The 27,144-nt window shown below is 39.9% G+C and overlaps 1 protein-coding gene across 1 annotated transcript in view; it reads right to left on the reverse strand.

Moving 5' to 3' along the window:
- The window catches only part of LOC104072384 (usherin-like), a gene marked incomplete at its 5' end in the record, with an annotated part of 182,513 nt that overhangs the window by 20,772 nt on the left and 134,597 nt on the right, over positions 1-27,144 (reverse strand). The window contains 3 exon segments of the mRNA XM_009572809.1: positions 4,582-4,903; positions 5,907-7,423; positions 8,262-8,489. Coding sequence (XP_009571104.1) covers positions 4,582-4,903; positions 5,907-7,423; positions 8,262-8,489 — 2,067 coding nt within the window.

The following is a 27,144-nucleotide window of genomic DNA, read 5'->3' on the forward strand; positions in this document are numbered from 1 at the left end:
ACCATTCTCTGTTCAAAAGGACCTTCCCTTAGCTGAGAAAAATAGGTCTGACTCTATAGGTTGTTATATGGTAACATCGCACACCATCCTCAATAATTCCTGAGGAGAACCTATGCACTCTCAGAAATATTTCAGGAATCAAAAGATTACACTTGCAAACTCATTAGGCCTCATAAGTTATAAACTTTGTTTAAATCTTTTTTTTTTAGGAAATCATGCAATTGCATCTGTTTAATACAGCTGAGGATCTCAGACAGCATTCCAACAAATATCTAAAGGCCAAATGCTCTAGAGAATGCAAGTATCTAAATATAAAAATAGACCTATAGAGGGAATTTCAAAGATCTAAGTAACTATTTCCAAATACGGGACAGTAGGCACCTTAGTGACTCTTAAAAATCCACTGATACCTAGCAGGTGCTAATATGCTTATGTAGATCTGGCCCTTAAAGAATAAAAGTGCATCCTTGAACAACAGTGACCTAAGCATTTAGGGGGCATAGGCCTTTTGACCAGCATGAGCTGCTAAAGTCACTTCATCATTTTTGAAAGTGTAACTTTTGCATCTAGTCTTAAAAGCCCTAAATATTCAGCTGACGTTTCCAGCAAAAGAAAAAAAAACCAAAACAACCCAACTCCAAAATCCTGACTTCAGATCCAAAGAAGCTGTCAGGGTTCACTGAACTACATCTCAGTACCTCCAAAAATGCTGGAGAGAGTCCCATCACAGCACTTTGATTTTATCTGCATTCTGCTGGAGGAAATTCAGTTGCATTTAAAGTTTTATGTCCAGCAAACAAGCCTCAAATGCAGAGACAGCAGAATCAATATCCAGTTTAAGTGAAATATAAATCTGGGTTTCATCAGCATAATAGCAAAAGCCAAGCCTATACTTATGAATAACTTGTCTCACAGGCAAGATATAAATTGTCAACAATGGAGAGGCTCAGAATAGATCCCAGAGGACTGCTGCAAGTGACATAAGCAGAAGACAAACACGTGCACGCAGAAACCTCTCACAGTGAAATAAATGGCCACCAGTGAAAAAAAAACCAAAAAATGATTTAGGGTCCCAGTCAACAGCTCAGCTTGGTTATGGAGTAGAACTGAGATAAAAAGCAAAGTCTTGAATACAGCATGGTAAACCACAAGAGTCAAGAGACTTACTTTGTTACCCGCCACTAATAGATCATTAAAAACTTTGGCTCAGCAAGTCTCTGTGCTATCAACTTCCCAAAAACCAACTTCTGACTGAGATAATTGAAAGTTGGTGCAACTGATAATATCCCACAGCCAACGTCTACAACTTCCAGCTCAGATAACAACCTGGGATGTTTTTCTTCATCTGTGAAAGATTCCTAACTAATAAGTAGGGCTTGGGTCTGCTACAATGCTTGCTACCTACCCAGCTTCACCTGCACTTTGCATTCTTCACAGATTGTATCCAAAATAGCAAGGAGATCTGGTCTAACAATAGTTCTGCTATAAGGAAACTACAGCAAATGGAGAGCAGACCTCACACTGTTATAGGCCTACAGACGGGTCCTACACAGGCATTTAAGAAGAGCTGGGAGAAAGAAATGGAAACCTTAATATTTGTACATAGTAGGACTCAAAACACAAACAATCCACCCCAAAGCGTGCTGTTTCCAGGAAAGGTTTAACAACTTTGGTCACAAGAGAAGTGACAACTGAAAAATATACCCTCGTATACTTGAAGTGAAATAAATTTTCAGGCTTTAATTAATTATCATTTTTGCTTTGGAATGTATTGTTCTAGCATCTCCTGTACCGCTAGGTTCAAGAAGACATTGTTAAGTAACTGAAGGAAATCAAGTAACATGACCTGCAATCAGCAATAAGAAGCAGTCAGCTCACAGATGATCATCATTTCCTTCAGCACAAAGCTAACAGACATGCTTTTCACCCTGGCTGTTACCTTCCAGACATGCTCCCAATCCAGAAACATCAAAAGGAAAAACACCGAGGTTTGTGATTGTCAAGCAAAGAAGAAAGGCTTTGTGAATGCTGCAGAGAGTATACTTTTCTAGTAGCATCCTAGGCTCTCTTTTCAATAGTTTTATAATTGTCCTTTCAGAATCCTTTTCTTACCCAAATTAGAGCTGCTAGAACTGATTTATGAAGAAAGCCTCCCTCCAGGCCCCAGGACTCTGACAGTAATGGAGCAAAAGGCACAGACACAAGTTGAAACAAGGGAATTAGACACAAACAAAAATAAGAGCTATGTAGTCAGAAATCGGAACAGGGTGCTCACACAGGCTGTACAATCTCCTTGGAGATTCAAGGACGGAGAACTTGATCCAAAACTCAGCTGATCCTGAGCCTGCTCTATCTGAACCTGCTTCAAGCAGACAGTTAGGCTAGATGCCTTCTGGATGTTCCTTCCAACCTGCATGAGTCTGTGCGTCTATGACACATGTACATGTAGCAGCTGGATAGACTGTACTGCTGATGTGATAAAGCAACCTTTTAGATTTAACTCTTTATGGTTTCTGGCTATCAAATAGAACATAACAGTAGCAGTGGAGCTCAGCTACCGAAGAACCCAATCTGTAAAATGCACTCTCATCAAATTTGTGGATGACACCAAACTGGAGGGGACCAGTTAATATGTTCAAGGGCAGGTCTCCCATTCAGAAGGGCCTAGAGGGAATGGGTCATCAGGAGTTTCATGAATTTCAGCAAAGACAAATGCAAAGTCTTGCAGCTGGGAAGGAATAACTCCTTGCAGCATTACAGGACAGGGACTGACCAGCTAGGGAGCAGCTCTGCTGGAAAGGATCTAGAGGTCTTAGTAGATAGAAAGCTGAACATGAGCCAGCAGTGTACTCTGGCAGCAAAGATGGCCAACAGCATCTTGAGTTGTTTAACTGGAGCATAGCCAATTAAAAGAAGTAATTACATGCCTTTACTTAGCACTTGTTCCATTTTGGCCCCCGGATACAAGAAAGATATTGATAAATCAGAGTGAGTTCGCTGGAGGGCCACCAAGGTAATCAGGGGGTTGGAGAACTTGGCCTACGAGGAGAAGCGGTGGGACTGGGGCTTGTTCAGCCTGGAGAAGGGATTGCTTTGGAGGGATATGATTGCAATCCCACAGCACCTACTCACAGGCTAACAAGAAGGTGGGTCCATGTTTCTCACTGTCGTACGTGGAGGGGTGGGAGGGGACAAGAGAAAACAGGCATAAGTTCAAACAAGAGAGGTTCAGACTGGATATAATAAAAAAACTTTTTCACAATGAAGACAGTGAAGCAGTGGAGCAGACTGCCCCGAGAGGTTATGCAATCTCCCTCCCTGGAGGTTTTCAAGATGCAACTGGATAAAGCCCTCAGTATCCTCATCTGAGCTCTTAACTGACCCAGCTTTGAGCAGGAAGTTGGGCTGGATGGCCTCCTGAGACCCCTTCCAACCTGAATTATCTTGTGATCTTATAAAGCAAAGGAGACTGTAAAAGAAAGATTGCCACAATCTTGCAGGAGCTCAAGAGCTGGAATGCACAGTGTTTCATAAATATCAAAACAAATCTATGCTTGAAGAAATTTTTTTAAATTTTTTTTTTAGGAAAAAGGTTGTAAAGACTTTTGAGCATTGCCAAACTCATCTTCATAATATATCATGTGTACAAATATTGCGTACAGAATCAGTAGTGAGGTTTACTGGTATCCTGTTCGGTGGCAAATAAGCATGCCTATTCATAGACAACGTCATATTCAAAAATCAACTTCATCGTGCTACGATGCTACATCCACTTATTTTTAGAAACAACAAATTCAAGGCTGTTTTTCTGGTGAGGGTCTAAACTCTACTAACTCATATAAAAACTTGGGAAAGATTTCAGGTGGTTATAAACAGCAAAGCTCTTAGTTCATAGGCTGAAATCAAGTAAGCCCTACATTATCACTAGTAGTCTACGATTAAAAAATGATGCTAAAACTTGTGACTTTGACACAGAAAACAGTTACAGGTGAAAGAATGGCAGAACTGGTCTCCTTGTTTTATCTTAGCCTCATAAGAAAAACAATTGTAAAAATACCTATGTGCATGAGAAGTAACACCAACCATCAACAGCAAATCCACCTTTGAACCACCCATGAAAACTGCTTGTGATCCTAATATCTAATTTAAAAAGAAAACAACCCCAGTCCCTCTTGATATAAACTACTTTAAGATCATAAAGTAAAAATTAATTCATAATAGATGGGGGAAGGATGGAAAAAGAAAGAAAAACTAATGAAATGAAGCTGCCTTTTAAGAACTAGGATTTCACACTACTCACATAACATTAGAGCCTTGCAAAAGCTCCGGAGGGTACACAAACTTTTAACATACAGGGAACACAGGAATGATTAAGCTAAAGAAAAATGAATGCTGAATGAATGCATTGCTTGTGCAAAATTTTTTTCAGCTTCTCAACTATTTAAAATACATTAACAATAATCATTCAGGTATCACAGTACTAACATTAGAAATATGTGTATGTTCGTTGTAAGTGTAAAGTAAGGTTCTCAAAGTGTACTGAAATCATAATCAGAGCTGCTAAATGGCTTCAATTCCCACCTGATATTCATATTCTGTGTAAGGCAGCAACTTGTCATCTTTGAAGGAGGTTGAAGAACCATTGTAAACAAGTGCGAGGTCTAAATTTATGTGGGCTCGAGTCGTTCGCCTTCTGTAAAGTTCATAGTATAAAATCTTCCCATTTGGCTGCTGTGGGCCAGTCCACAGGAGGGAAGAAGTTGACTGGAAGCCCCCAGCTCTGGTCTGTATTTCTATGAGAGGGGCAGGCTGCACTGCCGGTGGCGCCTCCAGCGTCTGTACCGATGCCCACTCACTGGAGGCACAACCCAGCTCTGTGCAAGCTTGGAGCTGTACTTCATACCTTCGGGAACACAAATGAGGAACAAAGTGATTAAAACACTGCAAACACAAATATAGGCTGTGCATGAAATCTGGGGGATTTCTTCATTTCTCTTGGTCTTTGGTATTTTTTAATATGAAAACAGTTTGTATCAATATACAGATTATATGCTGTGCCTTGTGTAGCAAAAAGGAAGAACGTTGCCTTCTGGGTTTTCATTTGGTTTTTTTTTTCAGAGCAGAGTTAACATCTGCAGGAGACAAGTGATCAAAATCGTTTTGATTTTGACGATATGAATCAAAATGATGATTCATTGTAGGAGATGATTTGGATATCATTTGAGAGCTATAGAGCTTCACTCTATTACTCTTCTCTCTTTGGATTCAGATTAGTTATATGTAAATAGTAGACAGACTTATCAACCGTGTAACACACACAAATTATGCGTACACAAAAATATAAGGAAAGGTCATGTAAATAATCAAGAATTAGTGGGGAAGATATTATTTCAGTACCAAGTGTGTTCCTTCTGTAGCCAAGTCTGGTACCCTCTTTTAAGTTTTAGCTTTCAATTAAAAACAAGTTGCCTGTTTTCAACTCAAGGGTGCGAACACGTTCCTGGTGTGACTCCATTAATCTTAGCTCAGTTACACTGTGAATAGGCTAGCTAACCGGTCTTTGGCCTCCCCACCCCAAACTTTGTCAACTAAAGCCCTATTTATTCTTGAAGGCAGACATCTTGCGAAAGATATGCAAGTACAAGACTGCAGGTTTTGGAGTCTATAGCAGAGTAGTGAATTGCCCCTTGTATTAATTACAACCAAAGTCAACCCTATGCAGTTCATCAAGATGATATATAGCTGTTGTTACTATAAATTAAAAAATCCCGGTTTTATCATGTGCTTTTTAGAAAACAAAAACCCATGGGTTTGACTATCTGTTTAAACAAGATGGTTAAGCTATCTGCCAGCCCACTGAAGCACCTTGCAGCATTTATTCAACAAATGAGATCTTCCAGGCTTACCTACTATAGGGTTGTAGCTCTGCCACTATGTACGACCGTCTCACAAAGGAAACATGAGATGCATCAAAGTCAACAGTTTTCTTGCCCGTTTCAGCAGGCTTGTGGATAGAGATTGTGTAATTTCTAATGTCACCATTTACTTTGATAGGAGGATCCCAGGCCACCAAAATCTCCTTTGAGGACCATGCTTGCAACCTAGGAGGCAACATCCCAGACGGAGCAGAGGGGTTGGTTTTTATCTGAGCTGATGGGCTGGTCACACTCCCTTGACTGTTATTTGCAGTGACAGTGTAGCTGTACTCCATGCCTGGCATTAGGGTGAAATCAAGATACCGAGTTTCCAGACCTGAGTAAACAAGAACACCATCCCTCCTTAGCTCGTAGCTTGTGATTTTACCATTGGGGTTAGCTGGAAGTTTCCATGTGATTTCAATTGACTCTGAGCCCATGACAAGCAGCCTGGGAGCTTCCATATTTAACGGTGGGGCCTCCATGGTCATCACCGACTGGGATATGCTAGATGTGCAGCCCCCTGCAGTACAGGCAACCAATGCAAAATCATACTGCGTGTAAGGCTGTAGATCAGAAATAAACATTTGCAAACTTTTGCCAGGATAATACTCTTCATTGTTTAATTTCAGTATGTACTTGGTGATATCTCCATTTTGTATTTGGGGAGGTGCCCAAGATGCATTAATTTGAGTGGCACTAACAGCCTGCAGAGACGGTGGATCCACTAAGGCAGGAGCTGCTTCCAGTGTCTGTATTGCAGCTGGTTCACTGGTAGAGCAGCCTCCCATCGTACAGGCAACTATCGCATAACTGTACATCGAATAGGGCAGCAAGTCTTCATCCGTGTAGTTGAAAGTAGCAGCATCGAAGCTGAAAGGATAGAGAATATCATTTTTTAGCAGTCTGTAGGACTGAAGAATACCATTGGGCTGTGCTGGGGAGGCCCAGGAGATGAGCACTTTACGGGGGTTAGCTGACACCAAGAATAACCTGGGGGCAGCGAGACCTTTTGGGGCAGTTTGACTAGTCTTTGCCACTGTCCAGGAGCTGTCAGCGTAGCCTGCTGCATTCCAGGTGCGTATTTTATAGTCATACCTTGTCCACGGCTGTAAACCTTTATCATTATATATGAATGTATTACTTTCAGTGTTATATTCTGTGAAAACAATTTTCTCGTCTTCTGTCGTTGCTCTGTACCCTGCAGCATTTTCTTTTGTGCATCTGTGAATAACTTCATAGCGAATTATTTTTCCATTTGGATTAATTGGCTGCAACCAGCTCAGTTCAACGTTGGTAGCGTTCACTGCCTGGATTACAGGTGCCATCTGAGACACTGGGGGTGCTTCATCTGTTTGGACCAGCTGGGGTGGAGAACGAGTGCAGCCCGCCGCGTTGCAAGCCTCCAGTACGAGGGTATAGAGAGTGTATGGCTCAAGGCGCCTGAAGAGGAACTGGCGAGATAAACCACTGTACTCCAGGTTGTCATCGCTGAAAATATTGTAGGTCTGGTGAATAAAGAAAGAAAGGAAAAGAAAAAAAAGGCAGGGAGGGGAGAAAGGACAGAAGCCAGGGTAAAAGGAAAAAAAAAAAAAAAGAATCATCAATTTTTGTCAATAACCAGTAGATGAGGCACCTTAATCTTTGCAATAGGGTAAGGACTATTAACCGATGATTCAGAAACTTACTTCCTTACTAGTAACAATCAGCACACAAAGAGATCATTGATACAAAAGGAATGTTTTGATCCAATTTTCATGATTTTTTCATTTTGAATGCAGTAATAAATCACTTAGTGACAGTTTTCATTATATTTGTTTGTTATCAAGTTTCATTGTGGGGCTCTCACGGGCTAGCACAAAGCTTCTCACAGACTAACTAGAGAAAACCACATAAGAAAAGAACTCCAAAAAAACCCCGCTAGTTGCAAACCTTGCAGGCAAAGGTTTACACTCACTTGAAACTATTGAGCTAAAAGAAGTCCCAAATTTCAGAACAGCATTCTGCCAAACCCAGGTTTTCTAGAAACACATTTTGGCAATGTCTAATGTACACCAAGTGAGATTATGAGTTTTCATGTGTAGCTTTCTATACATTAAATGAACAACCTGGTTCACTGTAAATGAACATTTACAGTCATGGGGTAGCACAGGAATGTTAATACTAATTTTAATATAATCACAAGCAGAGAGCGCTCACAGAGTGTCTTGTGCTTACATGGGACTTCTGTCTTATTTTAAAGTATAATGCATTTGATTGAGTCCTTTTCAGCAAAAATGTTTTAATTTGATATTCAGCATTTCCCTTCTCTTTTTTGATCAAGTGAAGTGTCAAGATGAAGATTACCTTAATCACGCCATTGGGTTGGGAGGGCTCTGACCATTTTAGCAGCAGAGCCCTGCCATTTTCTTTCTTTTCCACAGTGAAGTTGCTCAGGCCACTGGGTGAAGCTTCCAATGTGCGCACAGATGTCCAGGGGCTTGAAACCTGTCCGGCATTGTTTACAGCTACGACATGAATATGATATGTTGTGAAAGGTTTCAATCCAAATAAATGAGCCTGATGCTTTGTTCCCTGAAGCAAGAATACAGATGTTTGGGTTAGTTAAAAAAGTAATCAGCATCTGTGGTTTATGTCACTTGGAAAATGAGGTCTCAGCTCTGGGTTGCTTCTGACCGCTTTGCAGAATACCCCATCTGGTTACCAGGATTTTTTGGTGGGTTTCCATAGCTGAACCTCAAAAAGAAACTCTTAGGCTTTTAAAAAATATCTATCATTATCGTAGAGCCTTTGGAGCCGACTCCTGGGGAGTCCTGCACAGTCCAAATCTCAGCTAGCAAACAACTTACAGTTTGTTCAGCACGTGCCTGAGCTTTGCTCAGTGAGGATGAAAGTGCCTGATACTCTGAAGGATTCAAGCACATGTAAAAACCTGTGGTATATGAGTGATGCCTGCCTCTACAGAATCCTTACACGTCTTGTGTGTAGACGTGACATTTGGATAGGTGTGCCGTCCCATTCTAGCTACTTAAAGCATTGCAATCCGGACAGACAACCGTGTTTCCAAGAGCACAGCACAGCTTCATTTCCTTACTGAAAACAAACCCCTTAAAAATGGGGGGGGGGCGCGGAGAGGAAGAGAGGGAGGGAATAAACTGGTTTCTATCTTCCTGCTTTGTAAAGGTGTCGCTTGAGATAAATTCACAAGGTAAGACAATTGTGGGGCAACCCGCTGCCTTACAAGAACCCTCCGATGGGGACACAGGCCCTCCCTGGCGCGAGACCCTCGCCTCGCACTGGCGGAGAGAGGCTAGGAGGAGCACGGCTGTTCGTGAATCCCACCGGGCTCTGCCAGGGCTGGAAGGGCTGGGGCTGACCTGCCACCACGCCAGACCACAGCCCAGCACGGGGGCACGCGGGTGGATGCAGACCGAGGGACATCAGCCATGGCCAGAAGGGGCCACCGGCATCGCAGCTCAAGCTTACCCTGAACAGCATCTGACACAGACCCGAAACTGCTCGGATATGAGGCGACGCGAGCCTCAGCACAAATTCAGATCTAGGCAGGGAGGCGATACAGCCCTAGTGTTATTTTGAACAGCCACAAAGCATACAGTGGCTAACAAAGAACAGGAGTAACACCTTTCAGTAGGAAGACTCTTCAGATTTGTCTCATCAGAGGAGCAAGGAAGAAAGGAGTTCAGCTGATCACTGATACATTTGATTTCGTTTTTAGTTGTGCTTTTGCATTAATTATATAGATCTCAAGAAGGGGAGTGGGGGAATACAGTTTTCTTCGTGTGGCAGAAACAGCTGAAGTCAATGTCCCTGTTTCAGTAAGACATTAAGTTGTTAAATGCTAACATTTCTGATTGTTTAATATTTAAACATTTGTTAAGCTATCAGACTCAGAAACAAATTTTAAAGAAATATTAATTTCTTTTTTTAAATATTAAAAGTTAGATCATAAATATTTAAATAGTTATTTCCTCACAACAATGAGTTAGTCTTTTAGATAAATATAGCACAGCATTTGAATGACCATTATGAATATTAATTCTGAAGATGCCACAAGTACAGATTATAAACATACTTTTCTGATAAATGATTCCTTTTTCTGTTAAACAGGGCAAACACTAGCAAGATTAATAATGCAAAAAAGTATAATTCTTTGTTAGGAATTCCCAGTCATCACTGCCAAAAAAGCATAAGCTCAAATGCAAATAGCAATCACCTCGAACAGATTATATATAAAAAAAGCTCTGGCTGCTGTGGGACATTTAGAGATATCTTTTGTCATAAGAAACATGGAAAGCATGTGGGCTATAAAGCAAAAACATATGTATATTGTCAATAGCAGCACCTGTTCAATTACAGTTTATTTCAGTATGGAGAATTTAGTTCAGCCCCTAGATGGCAATACTATCAAACACTTTTCGTAACATGAGTACTTAATGATTAACAACGTGCGTTCAGTCATCCAACATACTCAAGGCAGCCATTAAAAAAATAACAAAACTGATTTCATTATAGATTCTTTTAATAAACATTTATGGCTCAGATCCTTGAAAGTGGAAGCGTTCAAACTGCCATAGCCAAAAACCTATACAGCCGAATACAAAATTATGAACTGCAGGTTAAAGAACAGAGCTCAAATTGAAGTTCATGCTTAGCATAAAAATCTGGCATCAGAAATTATGTTGGCACAAAACATGATTAAAATTAGCTTTACAATTGGATGTAGTCTGTATTAATAGTTTTTATGAGGACAGTTATCTATTAGGTTTTCAAAACAGAACTTTTAAAAGCCTAAAATTTACATTCCGCGGTTCGGGGGTGGGGGTGGGAGGAAAGGAGCACACAACATTAAATTACTGCCCCTGCACACAGAGGCTCTCAGAAGGTACAAACACATTATTACAAACAGCGTACGAAAAGCAATGGCTCTGCTTTCCGATCAGCTGCATCATCAGGGTGGGCTTTTGTGACAGCAATGCTACAAAACACTTGATTTCTTTTTTTAAACAGAAAACCAGCATATTTTTCATCACCCTCTATCATTTTCCCACTAAAGCCCAAGATTTAATTATTTACAATCCTCACCACACTTTGAATTGAAACAAGGATGGAGGGATTTCCTTGCCTGCAGTTCACCATGCTCTCTGGAGACTGCTAAACCATTCCTTCCAGGGACGACTTTTATCCCTGGCTCCTACAGATACTTCTTGAAGAGCAAATGGTTTACATGTATTTTTGTTTGGTTTGGTTTTGAAGTAAACTCAGGGGACGTACTCCCAGAATACGGAGCCACTTTTTCTCCCCCTGCACTGCTGCCATTGCCATTTGTGAATTTGCTCAGCTCAAAGGCTGATGCTGAAAAGAGGGTGGCTGGCAGTCTCAGTGATTCATTTTAAGAATTACTTTATGTCCTCCCATGACATTTTCAGCCTAGAAATACTGTCCTGCTGGAATGGTCAAAAATAAATAGCAAAATACACCTTGCAAAGGATAGCACTGTAACCTTTGGCTTCAGCGGACAACCACACAGCCTTAAACAGGCGCAGGATCACAATCATTTCCTGGAATACTCTTCCCAGTCTTTGTCCGCAAAGCCATGAACTCATATATCCCATGCTTACACACTGCTAACAGTCCAGATTTCATACACCATTAAAAGCAAACCAACAAAATAAAATTTTAATGCGAACATTAAGATGTTCGTAGACTGACTGACCATGAAATCTGATGGACTACAAGCCCATGCCCTCCTTTCTCTGTCTCCTCCTGTGAAGCATTCTCACTCATTCAGTCATTAAATTAAGAATAATCCAGCAAACATTTAAGTGTGTGCACTCTCACATTGCTCCTATAAGGACCGTCCTTTCAATGTAAACTCTACAGAAACGGACACCTGAGGCAAGCTGTGAGGAGCCACTGTGATCTGATCCCCGCGCAGCAGCCCAGAGCCCAGCCTTTGACACGGCCCTTGCTTTCGGCAGCCCCGTCCCCTTCCCTTGCGCAGCACTGGCAGCACCACCACTGCTCCAGGCAGGACCGCACCTTTCTTTTTGCTGTGTAAAATGCTTCACGCACTGCCAGTGGCAGCAGAAGCTGTTAACAGCAACAAATACACTCCTTGGCTAATTCCACTCTTCCAACTGTAAATTAGGATAAAAGTTATTTAAAATAAATCCTTGTTTTAACACATTTTTCAAAACATAAAATGAGAGAACATGAATCATGAATAATGTATCTGTCAAGATTTGCTTCAGATTGCCTTTTTTGTTTGTTTATTTTTTAATTCATGAGCACAGAAGTCACTTAAAGTCTAGAAACAAATTAGCATAGTCTTTCATGCCGTTCAAAGGCAGCGGCATCCATAATGCAAGGTGCCTGCCTTCCTCGCTACCTCTCGGTCTTCCTCCCGGGCAAGGGCAAGGCGGCGCAGCCTTCAAGGGTCTGACGAATTTACACTGCCTACTGTGATTGCTTTTGACTACTTGAAGTGCCCCTAAGGTGGCAATAGGGTCAAGAGGTCTTTGTAGGTTGAAAATGATCAAAAATTAGCATTGATCTGTAGCTGTCAATAATACTCTGCGCGGGTGGACTCCCTGCACAAATGTTTAAACTGCATACAACTACACAACCTAGTCATCTTTGAATCTATCGATCCGATGAAGCAGCACTTTCCAGTGGTGTCACTCTGGGCTTTTCCTCTTTTTTCAAGGCAGGCCAGCTTACCCGATTGCCCAGGTCTCAGGGCATGAGTTCAAAACGTGACAAGATACAGCAGAAGATGTCTGAACCACTGAAAAGCTGCCCAACAGGCAGCTTGAGTATCTGTCCCTTCTTCAGGGGTAACCATCAAAACTCAGCAAGTCGTCACCAGTCCTGTTAAGGTTAGGCTCTGGTTTCTTCTCTCTCCCTATCTTCCCTTTGTACAGTAATCCTTATTTGGCAGGTATCTTCAATCCCTGATTAAAAAGCTAGCTCATTCTTTCTGTGAGTCTCTAACTAAGCTCAGTGGCATCAGACGCTACCGCACTGCTAATGGTATTAGTGGTACAGGGATCCAAACCTGTTCTTTCATAACCCCCAGACATAAATGATGGGAAGGTAAATCAGTATGACATTCCCTTGTCTACAGAGGCAGAGATGCTGAACTCTCCCTGGACGAGGGAGGAGAATACGGTCTCCTGGCAGTCAGAATGTTAATCCAACCATCCTCCAACGCCAATTTTCAAATTCTCCATCAAGGAAGTCAAACAGATTCCTCTACAAGTGACAGAAGTGATGGGGAAGGCTTGGGGTTTTATTAAGATACTCAGTTTATCCTCACCTTTGTCTTCATCCTCTTATCCAGTTCCCCATCTAATCCAGCTTCTTTGCCATTTTCTGCAAAGCACTGGGAGCGCTTTCCACCTTGACTCTGATGTTCACTCTTATTTCCCAGCCTACCTCTTAGCCCCTGCCTTCACTCTAAAAAATGCACTGAGTTCATATTCATACGCAATCCCTAACCTGTCCTTTGGGTTGCCTCCCTTCTCAGGTTTATATCATGTACACTGTGTCTTTTTAATTTAAAAAATCTACTCTATTCCTAAAGCCTTATGCTCAAATTCACGAGGATATAACTTACAGATACACAAGTAATCTATGAGTCCCTTCCTATAGCAGTGTAGACTGGAATATAAATTATTCCCATTGTAGTACTGAAAAATCTCAAAGGTTAGGCAAACAGAAACCAAAGTGTTATTCATTTTACCAGAAATTATCTTGCCTAGAGGTGACCAGAATTTCCATTTTTACCTGAAATTGATGTTGTGCTATTTATTTTCCTCCCAATTAGTGTAAAAAGTTATTTTAGATTTTAGATTTTTTCATTAATTTTTTTCATAAATTTCACTCTTAAAATTTTACATTTTAAGAACATTGCATTTCATTTTAGAATTTTAAAACTGCTTTTCAACACATATTTTTCATTTTAAATCATTATTATATTATTTGATATTATCCAGAAGGCCTTCAATAGCAGTAACAGGTACCACATCGGTGGTAATTTTAAAGGTATATAAAAAAACAAGTATTATGAAAGAAAACTAAATAAACATTTAAATAAATTTTTTGAGTTTGTAAAAACAGATATTTCCTTATTAAACCTAAAATAATTTTGAAATATTTTTGCCCAGGGAATATTCTTCCAAATTGTCTTTGGCTGAGCTGAAAAGGCACTCTTCCTTTCCCAGCCCTGAGGTGGAACGATGCAGTCTTTTCTTCTACAGTGGCTAGCAAATGACATTCAGGAATTAATTATATTTGAGCTTGCTTTTTTATAAATAAATTTAGGAAAACTTGTTTTAAAAATATATTAAAGCAGATTCAAGTTACAAAGTAAAGCACATAAAATGGCTTCTTTATTAAAACATAAACTTTGATTACATGATCATAAAATATTCTTTCCTTGAGATTCTCGGCAAACTTAAAGCTCTTTTTTTCAACTTTAAGAATGTTCTTATAATTTATTTTTAAAACAAAGGGTAGTTTTGCCATCAACATCAGAGAACACTAGTGGTCTATCCTCTGTGACTCCATGTTCCTGTCCTTCCCTAACAGTACCATGCTAGCAGCTTTTTTTAATAAAAAAACCCTAATTTGCACACCCTGTTTCACTCAGCACATGACTGAATCATTTCCTATGTGAATAGTCCTATATGGGCTTGTGGACTATACCAGGGAGAAACCTTTAGAAACAGCAGTAATCTGAGTTTAAAATGTTCTGCAAACAACAACAATTAATACCTGATACAGAAATATTGCATTGCAATTCATTTTCCTCCTTTCTGGCAGAGCATGTAAGGAACTGTGAATTGCATGCAGCTGAATCTGTCTAGTGGACTTGGTGCCTATTTTCACAGCAGACAGTTTTCTTTCCTGGCACACCTGGGGACCTGCTGCAGTCTCAGCAGGCGTCTGAATCCCCAGCTTTGACTTGAAAGCAAAGCACCACAAAGAAAACTAGGATGCATTGCACATTAAAATGAAATCAAGCACACTTAGCAAGCTGCATTCAGTCACTGTGTTGGCCTTTGGGTAGCAGTACACTTTTAAACCACCAACAATGTCGCACTTTTGCTGGTAAAACCTTAAAAAAAAGCCTCTTTGGGCAAAGTCAACGCTTCTCCATGCTATTTCAATAAGATTCTCTTCTCTCCTCTTCTCTTCTCTCTTCTCTCCTCTTCTCTCTTCTCTTCTCCTCTTTTCTCTCCTCTCCTCTCTTCTTCTCTTCCTTTTCTCTCCTCTTTTCTCTCCTCTCTCTTCCTTTCTTTTCTTTTCCTTTCTTTTCCTTTGTTTTTTCTTTTCTTTTCTCTTTTTTCTTACATAATTATTTATTTAAAATTCATCAAACGTTGCTGAGTGCCACCATCTCAAAAATGTATTTGCATCTGTATTTGTCCAATTTTTACTAAGAAATATTGAAATCCAAGACCAGATTTTTCTGCTTGACTAAATAAATCAAATAAACCAAAACATCAATGACATGACATTCCACTATAGACATCATCTAGAGAATGATGTCAACATGTTTTCCTAACATTAATATTTTATCTCTAACAACACCCACAAGATCTACTGTATAATAAACCATAATTTTGCACCTTCTTTCTCCCCTCCCCCCCCCCTCATTTTTCCACTTTAAACCATGTTTATTATTCTTTATCATGAGAAAGTGATGGAGAAGGAGAAGCTCTTTTTATAAACTAGATACCTGATGGGACTGTTTTCCCCAAACTTTGTTTTTGGTCAGTTCAAATCCGACATCCTTACTTAACCTGAATGATACTTTTTGTTTTCAATAATCATTCTGGATATCAAGGACTAAGTTTCTCTTCAAAGTAAGACAGGCAGGATCTGAAGCAAAAATTGTAATACTATTTAATTGAGATAAAATAAAGCATGAGATAAAATACTTAAACCCCACTGAAAAACAATTACATGTCACCCTCTGTAAAATGCACATATATTGTATGTTCTGGTCTTTAGCTGAGTGAGGCATGCTTTGTGGAGAGCTGATGGGAGTGAGAAAGGATAGAGCAGATACATTAGCAAAGACTTCATGGTATATTAAATCCAGCATTATATTAAAACAATGTCAATCCCTATGGGATTGAGCTGGGAGGTTTTTGTGATCTTCCAGATTCACACACTGCATAATCTGGAATCTGCATAAACTCATCAAGGCATTGCAGAACTTGCAATTTGTTGAGTCTGCCTTGGTCACAAGGGGAATGGGAATGAATGATCCTTCAGGTGGAGCTTTATAATCTGGGATAGAAACGTGTCTTCAGGGAAGCTAAAAAACTAGGAAAGGCAAGCACAAAAACACTGGCTGGGGTTTGTATCTCTACAGTTACAACTAGTGCGCTCATACAGCTGAACTCCAGGAATATGTTAAATAAGTACCACATGTAGTGCTCCTGCTGAGCAGCAACTTTCCATCCACTATTCGTTAACATTTAGGAGCGGTGTTCCTCTCATGGATTTGTTCTATGTTGTCTGTAGGTATGGCATGAGAAAGAAAAACCACTGCTGCTGTAAAACAACAGCTAGAGCCTAAGGGCTCAAACCTGCAAATGGTAGGGGGTACATCACTTAATATGGAGCATTAGGGGGTTAATGTTATATTTTTCCTAATGCCATAAACCGTATTTTCTATTTGATATATTGGCTGATGGCCAGAATGAAGTTAGATGCTTTTGTCAGAACAAACAAAATCTGGACTGCCACACCAGTGCAGTCTGTGTCTTCTTAGTCTCAAATCCCTTTTTTTCTAGCAATGTCCAGAGTGGCAGGTGTTTTGCAGAAGGGCTTCTGTAATTTTAAACCAATGTAATGAAACAATGGATGTTTTTGTTATACATGAAAATGGTTAATTTATGTACCTGAACTTCTCAACTGAAGGTATCTTGTGGCAATCAGTTTTGCTTTGTAGAAAGAACATGCCCTTGTCATTATCAAATGTTTTGGGTTTTGGTTTCATTTGAAGTTTTGTTTTTCAAGCATCCACATTGCTCCTCTATGACATTTGTGACTACATATATCTGTGCCATAAGCCGCCTTCTTCATCTCCTTTCAAATTACATCATATATGATATTGTGAAGAAAAGTGGCTCTGAACACTGTAAAACTTCTTCCATCTGATCTTAAAACAACCTGTGCACAGTATCTGAAGATTTCTATTTTCTGTAAAATTTGAAAAAGACAGTTTGGCTTGTTTTTGGTGTATGGAAAACAGACAGGGGAAACTCCTTATTTTTCTCCTATAAAAGCAATTATTTTCAATTTTTGCCTTTGCACAGCTCAACAGCCATAACGGGGAACAGGAAATGTAAAGAGAAAAAAAAGTTTGAAGAAAATCTTTAAGGGAACTTGTACAAGGACAATCTGAATCTTAACATAGATTGCAGGTGAACTCCCACATCAGTTTCCTTGAAAATGCCACTGAATGTCAGTTGTGCTCCATAAAATTAAGACTTTGCAGTTATATATGACTTTTCATCATAGGATCTCACATCATGTTACAAACATTAATTAATTAAGTCTCAGGATATCCCCCTGTGTTACTGCGTGCAGCTTCAGGAAACTATCATTATTGTTTTAGATCCCATCTTACACAGGTACAATAGATGTGTCATATTATTGTTAAATGCAAGCTTACTTTATTCCCTTTTCTCAATCATTCCGGAGTCCTTGTCTCTCTCACCCAACACATGCAAAAAGAGCAGTTCTAACTGCTGCTAAGTAGAGGAAGATAACACAGCCTCAAGGCAATTCACAGCTTTAAATCCCTGCTTTCTGCCAACACAATGGAAAATAAAAGCAACATTTTAAAGGCAACTAGAAGGTTTTTACTTCCTACTGTTTTATTCTTTTTTTTCTGCCCTGTACTGAACAGTGCTAGCTTTTCATTCAAACTTTGCCTGCTATGTACGTAATCACTTCTGAGAGATATTAAAAGGTAAGCATAAACAATTTACTTGGAGCTACATTATAAAGGCCAAAGTTTAGTCTGAGTACGTGGCTGAACTTAAAATGTCACCTTTAAAATGAACCGAGTATTTTAAAAAATGATGGGCCAAAAACTATACAAACCCCTATCTCTTGAAAGGCTTTCCTTCACCAGGTTTTTCATTCCTTCCCTTAATGCTTTACACTTCCTACATGAAAATACCTGCTGTCCCGATAGAGACAGGCTGAAAGTAAATAAAAGTGTGCAGGTAGCAGTTTGGGGAAGGTGCAGTCCAATTATGCCAATCCATGCCAGGAAAAAGAGAATCGCTCCGCACCTTTTTGTACAGAGCAGTCGCTCTTAGCAGAAGGCCAGAAGCACACTGCTTGTGCAGGTAGGGGTGCCCTCTCTCTCTTCTGTAGCTGGAAGAAAGTTCAGCCTATCTTCTGAATATTAGCAGGGGATATTGATTAGACATATATTTAGGTGTACACTTTGGGGACATATTCCTCAGCAAAGCACAGCTTCCCATCGAAATACTGACAAGTTCAGCAGAGATCTGACACCTTCCTTCCAGAACTTGCAGGATGTTCCCCCAAATTTGGAGTAGGGGATTGCTACTGGGGATCCCTGCCCCTACTGGTCATATAAGCTAGTGGAAAGCTTCAACAAGTAGCCTGAAAAGCCCCCTGTGTCACATGATGGTAAGAAAAACAAAAAATCTTGTTTTCCAATTGCAGCTACTATGGACTGCACTGTTGATGAAAATAATGAGGTCCAATAAAGATTACGTTATATATTGTTGTGTCCCTTAGCAGCTATGTCTTGCCATATGAAGGCTCAGAATCAACTACATTCCAAGAAAAGAGTTCAAAAGAAGACAGGAAGAAAGAGTGGTTATAGATTTTGGTGGAGTAACTGGGAGAGAAGCTGCTTGCAGGTTTAATGTCTTGAAACCAAGTGATGCCAGTGAATAGATGAACTTCCAGATCCTCCTAGGATCATATGGCTACAGTCCCCTCTAGCTTAAGCCTCTTAAGGCACAAAGTTGTGCCAAAGAAACTCACCTTGACACAGCATATGAAGCAGTGTCTGCAGATTGACCATTCCCATTTTTTATGCTGTCAGACCAACACTAAATTCATATACATACAGAGAAAAATAGACAGACAAATCTGTTACGGACTGAACAGGAAAAGCAGCTAGCTAGCATCACTTTTAAATGTTAATGCATAAATAAAACAGGATTTTTAAGACGGTTTGAGCTTCTCAAAGAAGCTTCTCAAAAAACCTTAAGAAGGTTTGAGCTTCTCAGTGCAAAGCTCCTGCCAAAAGAGAAGAAACACTGAGCTGCTCGTGAGTTGCACTAGCAAGATGCAGTAGTTAGAGAAGAGATGAAAGACGTAAATACTGAAATATTACTTGAAAACTGAAGCATAACAAGCTTAGTTCAGATTCTGTATTTTCTTGGATATTTAAGTTACTTGAGGAATTAAAATAGATCACCAGTCAAAGGTATGTAGTTAAGCTTAGTACAAAACAAATCGTGCTGGTTTCAGAACTGAAAATATCTTTACAGCATATTATTGACTCCAGCATATTAACTTGTAAATCCACTAGTTTCTCTGTCTCATCTATTGATTAGCTGCATGTATGCATGTTATAAATGAGCAATCCAAAAAGAAATTACTACAGTTTAGTCATTTTGGGCCAGACTTGTCAATGTATTCAAGTGCTCAAAGATAAAGATAGGCGCTATGGGAAATAGTTAGAGATCCTACATTCAGACACAAAAACTTGTGTAGCTAGTGTCCTCAGGTACTCTCTCTATTCCATGCAGAGGAAGGGAGGTTTCTCCAAAGGGAAAGTCAGATGTTTATATTTAACTTCTGTTTTGAATAGCCCTTCAGAGGAGCCTCACTCTCTCTCAAGACAGACTAGACAGACTAGCCTACGTTGGCCATCTAAAGTAAGTTTTTAGAATTCAGAGCTGTGACTTTTGCTTAAATTCACTTAAGAGCCAAGAAGCCAGTGACAACATTTTCAGTCAGCACACAGCAACAGACTATAGAGGTGAACTCTTTCTTTTTTCTTAAGGTGAAACAGAAAACTATTGATAGCTTCAGAAGTTAAACTGTGGCTGTTTCAAAGCACTTCAAAATCAACAGAAGCTTCCTTTTGCCTTTTCAAGGATCCTGGATCAGGGTCTTCATGACTAGGAGAACAAAACTAAATGGTGTATGTAGATGGCATTCAACCAGAACAGGGATTGGGTTTAGTTAATCCATAATATTGAAGCAAACATCCCTGACTCCTGATTTCCATGCATAGGTCAACGTGTTGGGAATGATGTTCAATCTGAGATGATGTTATTCCAGTTAGCGTCATTTAAAATTTCCATTAACACCCTCAAACTAAATATCATTACAGGGGTTTGTTAACAAAGCAATTGAAAGTGTTGTGATGCTTCTGTGCAGGACCAGAAAGATGAAAAAATGAAGTATGCTAAAGAGCTGTTTCAAATTTTTGTCTCAGAAATGTCCTGTTTTAAAAGACACAAGTTCTCAGCTTTGTTTGTCCTCAAAGGGGGCACGTATTTGACATCAAAGCAACTGGAGTTCAAACTATTGTGTTACCTGGTGGAAAAGGTGATGTTTTTCTTCTCATTTGCTCTCAGGATCTCTATTCAGTCTTTTTAAGCCAGGACTTTCCAGTAACATCAAGCACAGCAGTTAAATATGTCACTGTCTTAAACTACAACTATAGGATAAATCTCATCACACGTCTAGCATTTCTAGCATAGACTAGCATTAGAGAAAATCTAAATTATCATCTGTCTTGAACCCCTGAAGAGAAAACAATAAAAAAAAATTTTATGATGCCATAATGACAAGAATAATACTTCACTTCATCTGGGAAAAGATGTCTTCCAGACTTCTCATTAATTCTTTTTTAAAGCCTCTTGAAAGATAAGAGCTCTGCAAAGTTTCATTCATTTGTGCAGAGTAAAGTTTTGTTTATGGCAAAAATACAGAAAATTTATCACTGCAAGGAGTCCACTTCCCTCACTCTCTTGCTGTATTAAATCTGCATTTGCAATTCTGATTTTGTGGGACAACTGTAAACTTGGTGCCTTTTTTGCAGCCACTAGAGGAACATCTCCACACTGCATGGAGGACTTGGCTCAGGCTAGGAACTCTGCTCTGGATGGGAAAAAAAGAATCGGTGCATTCAAACCTGCAGCAAATGGACTTGGAAAAATACTTGGAGCAAAATTCAGAAGCAAAATGAGTAATGATTTGTGATATGCCCCAGTAGGTAATAGATACTGGGACCTCTGTTCATCTTCCTGTTGTGAATATACGGAGTCATTCTGGCACACAGACAACACACACTCCAGGTGTCTCATTCAGATGGACCATACCCCAGCAGTAACATCATCTCTATGTTAGGGTGGTGTGGGCACAGAAGCGTTTAGAAGACACATGTGGTACATAAAGAAGAAAGGTGGAGCAGCCATGGATTAGTTTAAAAAAGACATCCTACAGCTGCAAAGTCAAAGAGCTTAGGGGAGGCTACTGTGCTGCAGGTCCAGCTGCTGCTCTTGTACCAGTCATAGGTTGCCTTAAGTGAATATGGAAGTGTGTATTTGTCTCCTGAGGCTTTGCCTGCATAACTACACAGCCTCCAGTAATATAAGACCTTTAAAGGACATTACCTGACTGAAGCAGAGTCCTGCCTGTTGTAAGGACTGCAGGACCCATAGAATATCTGGGAGTAGAAACAAGTTCCTAACAAAAATCTGAAAAAGACAGAAGTTATTTTCTACTAGACCCTCAGGATAGGAATTAATTTTTGCTCCCTATATCACTCATCATAGTTTCTAAATGTGCTCTTAGAAAGGAAGCCTTCTGAAGGGAAAGGAAGGGAGGAAGAAGCAGTTTCCACAGTTTTGGTGGAGGGAGTAAAGCAGCCCGCAGTTGCCAGAGGTATAACAGATGATGTTTGGTGCCCTAAAGGCTGTAACATGGCACCTGCTAATAAGGTCAGAAAAAGTTCTCTGAATCTGGTAGCAACTTTGGCAGGGGTTCTTCCACCAAGCCCTCCACTTCATGGGAGAAACCTTCTCCCCATGCTCCTAGTTTTTCTTGGCACTCATAAAGCAGTTCAATGAGCATATTCTTTCCAAGTCTTCCAGCCTGTCAGATGCTGGTGGAGGGACATCTGTACCAACCTCTCTCTTTCTTTAAAGACTGAAGAGATTTTATTTGATGAATGCTAAAGAAACAGACTTAAAAATACAATACAGTTTTTGCAGTTAAACAATAAAATCCATCCATTATGGGTGCATGTGAGTAGAGTACAATATACTTAGATGTTCCAGATCCCATTTGCCATGCATTTCTGTAACTTTGGTCAGATAAAAAGTTCAAGGTTTCCTCCTGATACAGATTACATGTATGTAAACTATCCCCAAGCATTGTACATAGGAAATGTTCAGACTACCATCCTCACAAGAGTCTACTACTTTCTGCCTTTGGTTTCTTTGGAAACAAACCAACCAACCATGAATTACTTATGTTTTGGTGCTTTCGCTTGTGATCGTACTGATATCGAGAAGCAGGAAGGACAGATATCAAGACCGTTTTGAAGTTTATTGAATCTGATTAACTGTCTAGTTTGGGCTCAATTTAAATTTGTCAAGAGTAAAAGTCTCCTGTGATCTTTTCCCTGTTCCACACACAAATAAGATCTTCACAGAATTCAGAAACTGTGCTAGGTTTGAAGACAAATGCAGGAGCTGCCTGCCAGCTCATTCACCAACCAGCCAACCCAGTCAGCTAACTCTCAACCTCCCTTCTTCCATTTGTTTGTTCAACATCGCTCAGTTGTGTTTTCAGCATTGTCAAAACGCATTTCAAACAGAAGACCAGCAGGAACTGGGTGCCCTTGCAAGGGTGTGGAAGTTTCTGTCTTCAAAGGTGCATGGGCAGGGAAGCAGCAGCTCCACCTGCTCAGCAGACCCAGAGCGATGCGGCCCGAGGGAGGGAGGGATGGCAGCACTGGGGCGCAGGACTCCTTGGCTTCCAGCAGCCACTTCTACAAAACTGGTCCAGGCTGCTCCTAGTGCACCTCCCCTGAACCACTGATGTGGCCCAGTCAGCCAGATCCCAAGCTGGTAACATGGCTGTGCTAGGTTGTTTTGCCAAAAGGTCTGGTATATATGAACTATTAACATCTGCACATGGTTTAAAGTAGAAGTGGTAAAACTAATATTCCAAAGAGCATTTATTATAAACTTAAGTGATTTTTCCTCTTTGTATGGCCGTCTCAGATTTTTTTCTTTACAAACTGAATAGTTGGATGAGGTTTTTTGAAATGAAATCTCATTGCCTAATTATTCACTTTATTTATTTACAATTTAATTTCCACATTGTATGATGAATCACTAGAATCAATCAGTAATGCATCTGCTGACTGGATAACTACTTTAATTTTGTTTTTAATAACAAATAAGTTACAGCTACTTTTAATAAACAAAATTTTAGGATTGCTAACTCCCTTAGTAAAGTTCACAGAGCTTTTGAGCTTTGAAACATTTTAATACTCTGCAATTCTCCAAACAGTCTGAAAAACAACAGAAAGTCCCATTATGATCCAAAAGAATAAAAACAATGCTTCGGTTTGAAAAGGGAGTCACATTTTGGATTCCTTTTTCATACCCAGTTAACTTCATACAGTTACAGTATAATGTGATAGTAAATTTATACCCCTCCATTGCCACCTGTTCAAAATGCATTGGATATTCAGGGGTTTTTTTTTGTTTTTAAATCTCCATCAGAGCCTGTGTGAGAACTGGAATAAATAAGCAGCCACGTTTTCCCATACTGGAAAAGTTCCAGAAGGGAAAGGGCTCTTGACATTACAGAGCTAAAGGAGTTTTCAAGACACTTTCTATTTCCATACTCGTTCTTTTGTATGCTAGGTTGCCTGCCATTATGTTTATGTAATTCTGACAGTGTTCTTAATGACACACTAACAGATTGTAAAACACGCTGCTGGCATTTACTTGTTTTTTATATTTTTAAAACAATGTCCTTCATGTAACAGTAGTTAAGCGCGGCAGAAGGACATCATTAGAGCCATGGTTAAACTGTAATTTACACCATTAGGAAGGCAGGAGCAATTTTTATTGCCTGGCAATTTTCTTGCTGAAATATTTGGACCATATGGCTCAATTTGTGTAATAACCTTAATTTCAGCACCCTTCAGGTCTGCCTCCATCTCCTACGGAATGGTAAAATGCGGTTTAGCAGAAAAGGCAACTGTCTATACTTAGAGAGTTGAGATTAATAACATGTCACGTCCTGTTTTTGGTGAAGGAATTCGAACAGCAGCCAGATGGTATCTCTACAAATAACTGTCAGGGGTCTTGATCTAATCAATACAATGTATTAATACATCTCCCTTCGCTGCTTCTCGAGGGGCTAGCGTGCAACATCTGGAAAGATTGGGGGGACCGCCAAGTAGAAAGCTGATCCTTTTCAGAATCAAACTGAGCCCAATTAATTTTTCATGTATACTTGATAACTGTTTCATAATGAGCTATGCGTCTTGACGGAGTTAGGGTTGGCGGCATGAGCGGCTTGTGCTTCCTATCCCCATTCAGTCCACTTACAGAAACCAAGCCATTAATCAAACTATCTGGCATAAAACTGAAATCTCAGCTCAGCAAGAGATCAATAACCATCCTTAAAAAAAAAAAAAAAAGCAACAACAAAGACCCCACCACAGAACAAGGCTTTAGTAGGCAAAAGTATCCAGGCATGACATTAGTAATTACTTTAACAAAAAACAAAACTCAGAATCATACTCACCTGACAGGCACCTATAACATAGAATTGAATATTAGCTTCCTGTCAAAAAGTAACATTTAAGTCCATTAAAAATACACTGCCATTCTGCTTTCTAGATACAGAGGCCATCTGGCCCCTATTCACCCTAATTGCTATTATAGTCTCAAAAATAATATTTATATAGTGCTGTAAATTAACAGACAGACACCCATTCCCACTCCCAAAGAGCTTTCTGTTGATAAACTCATGTTTTAGCATTGTGCAGGAATTAGGGTCTCGCCCCCTAAAAAAAAGAGTGTGGCAAGATTACACATGCATTCCAGTGCTTTTTGTAAAGTCTGAAAGGAGGAGAGAGAGAGGTCACTTGGCAGGCAGAAAATGGGAAACTGCAACAAGCATAGTGGAGACGAGCTTGAATGAGGCTGTGAAGCTGAGTGATGGGAATGGATTCAAAAGGGAGCAGTAAAGAGAAAGGACAGGAGGTCAGCTGAGAATACTAAACTTATCTTGCGTAGGACACCCAACGGCTGTTTGATGAGAATGACTTTGGTGACTGTAGACCTGGATTAGATTCAAATGGAATCCCCAGTGGTACAAGTTTCTATATTATATTACCAATTCCCATGAGTCATATGGCTTGCTCTTGCTTTTTTTAAAAAGAGGCCTTGTTTATTAAAATTACACAGTGCTTGTTAAAATTTCCTATGAAATATAAGCATATGACATAACACTTCTCAGCCGATTTGAATACAAGACCTTATCTGTGGAGGGGAGTGGGGCAGGGGGATGGGATGGGGGGTTGGGGAATGGCCTTTCTAATTATCAGCTGAATAATTCCTGTATCTGTAGCTGTTGGGCATGACCCTAGGGATTTTAGGAAGCTGCCCTATGACTTTACCAACAGAGTTATCTTGGAGTTGCCCGATACATGCACTTAAGAATGTTGGTTAAATGTGAATTAAAATCTAGTCAAATCCAATTAAGTGTTTTTAAACAGATATCTAATTTGAAAAACAGCCGTACATATTACCCAAGAAATTTCTGCCTCCTCCTCCTCCATTTTTATTCCCTTCTTATATATGAAAAAGCATCTGTAGCTTATCAAAACCTTGTTTTTAAAGCATATTTAGCACAGTCACACACAACATGGCACAAAGGGAAGAATGTCCATCATATTATATGTTCCTATCAAATTAGACTTAATAAGGTGATGGTTTGTAGGGGTTTCTGTTTTGTTTATTTTGTTTTTACAAATTAGAAAACACCCTATCAATGGTGTTTTTCTACACTGCCTGATTAGTTTAGTCTTATTCTCACAAATGCAAGACTTGCAGAAAAGCATAAATACAAAGCATATATAAAAACATATATAGAGAAACAGCATACGGAGCATTTATACAATCTCATTTTAGGCATCTACCTTTAGGCTTTGTCATGTGGTCACCTATTCTCTTAAGACTGCAGGTGCACAAACTGAAAAGGTTACCACCTCCAGAGTGCTGCCCACCACCATCTTTCTGTCAGAGGGTACCATCTTTTAAATCGGTCAACCTGCATAATCCCATTGTGTGAGTTAGGAAAGAGCAGCTGATTAATCAGCTTAAAATCAACTACCTTCTTTTGACTGACACATGCTAGCAGTGGCACACAAGAGGAACTAGAGGCATGCTAGTGCACTGGAGGGAAGCAGTCTAATGTGAACAGCTGCAGCCCAAGGACGCTAAATGTCCATGCCTTAGATATTCTGGAGGTTTCATGGTCTATAGAGGCTCCTAACTAGGTTAGATGCCTGAAGTCAGACATTGTAAATATCCCTCAAAAGACCTAATTCTACGTGTTTTTCACTCATCAAAAAAAGACCTATGGAATGGGTGAAAACTGGATCGTGCACGAGGAGAAACCCAAGGGTAAAATACACCACCTATTTCCAAATAGGTAACTAATTTATTTGTAGAAAAAATTACCTATTGATCCAGGCACTCTGGTCTAGTCAAGCTAGAGTATGTGATTAGGCATGGTCAGACATAACCCTATCAGTGTTTTTACTTCTGGTCCGAAAATTTATCGAAGGGCAAAGTTATGTTAACTTCATGTTGCACACTGAATTAGGGAGAAAATATTCAAGAAAAAATGTAATGAAATAAACTCCCTTGCTGTAACCTTCACTAATTCAAATCACCAGTTGCCTGACAACATATTAAGACCTCACAGACACCAGATAAACCTTCCCCTGCTACCCCACATCCTAACTCACAAGGATTCTTTCATTCTTGGCAGAGCTCCAGCAGGGTCTAAAGCTATGTTTCTATGGCTGCTGAAAGCATCCAGGAGGCACTGAAGTGGCCTTGGTTACAGCAAGGATGGT

Source organism: Fulmarus glacialis, unplaced genomic scaffold (genome assembly GCF_000690835.1).
Source record: "Fulmarus glacialis isolate BGI_N327 unplaced genomic scaffold, ASM69083v1 scaffold1102, whole genome shotgun sequence".
NCBI lineage: Eukaryota > Metazoa > Chordata > Aves > Procellariiformes > Procellariidae > Fulmarus > Fulmarus glacialis.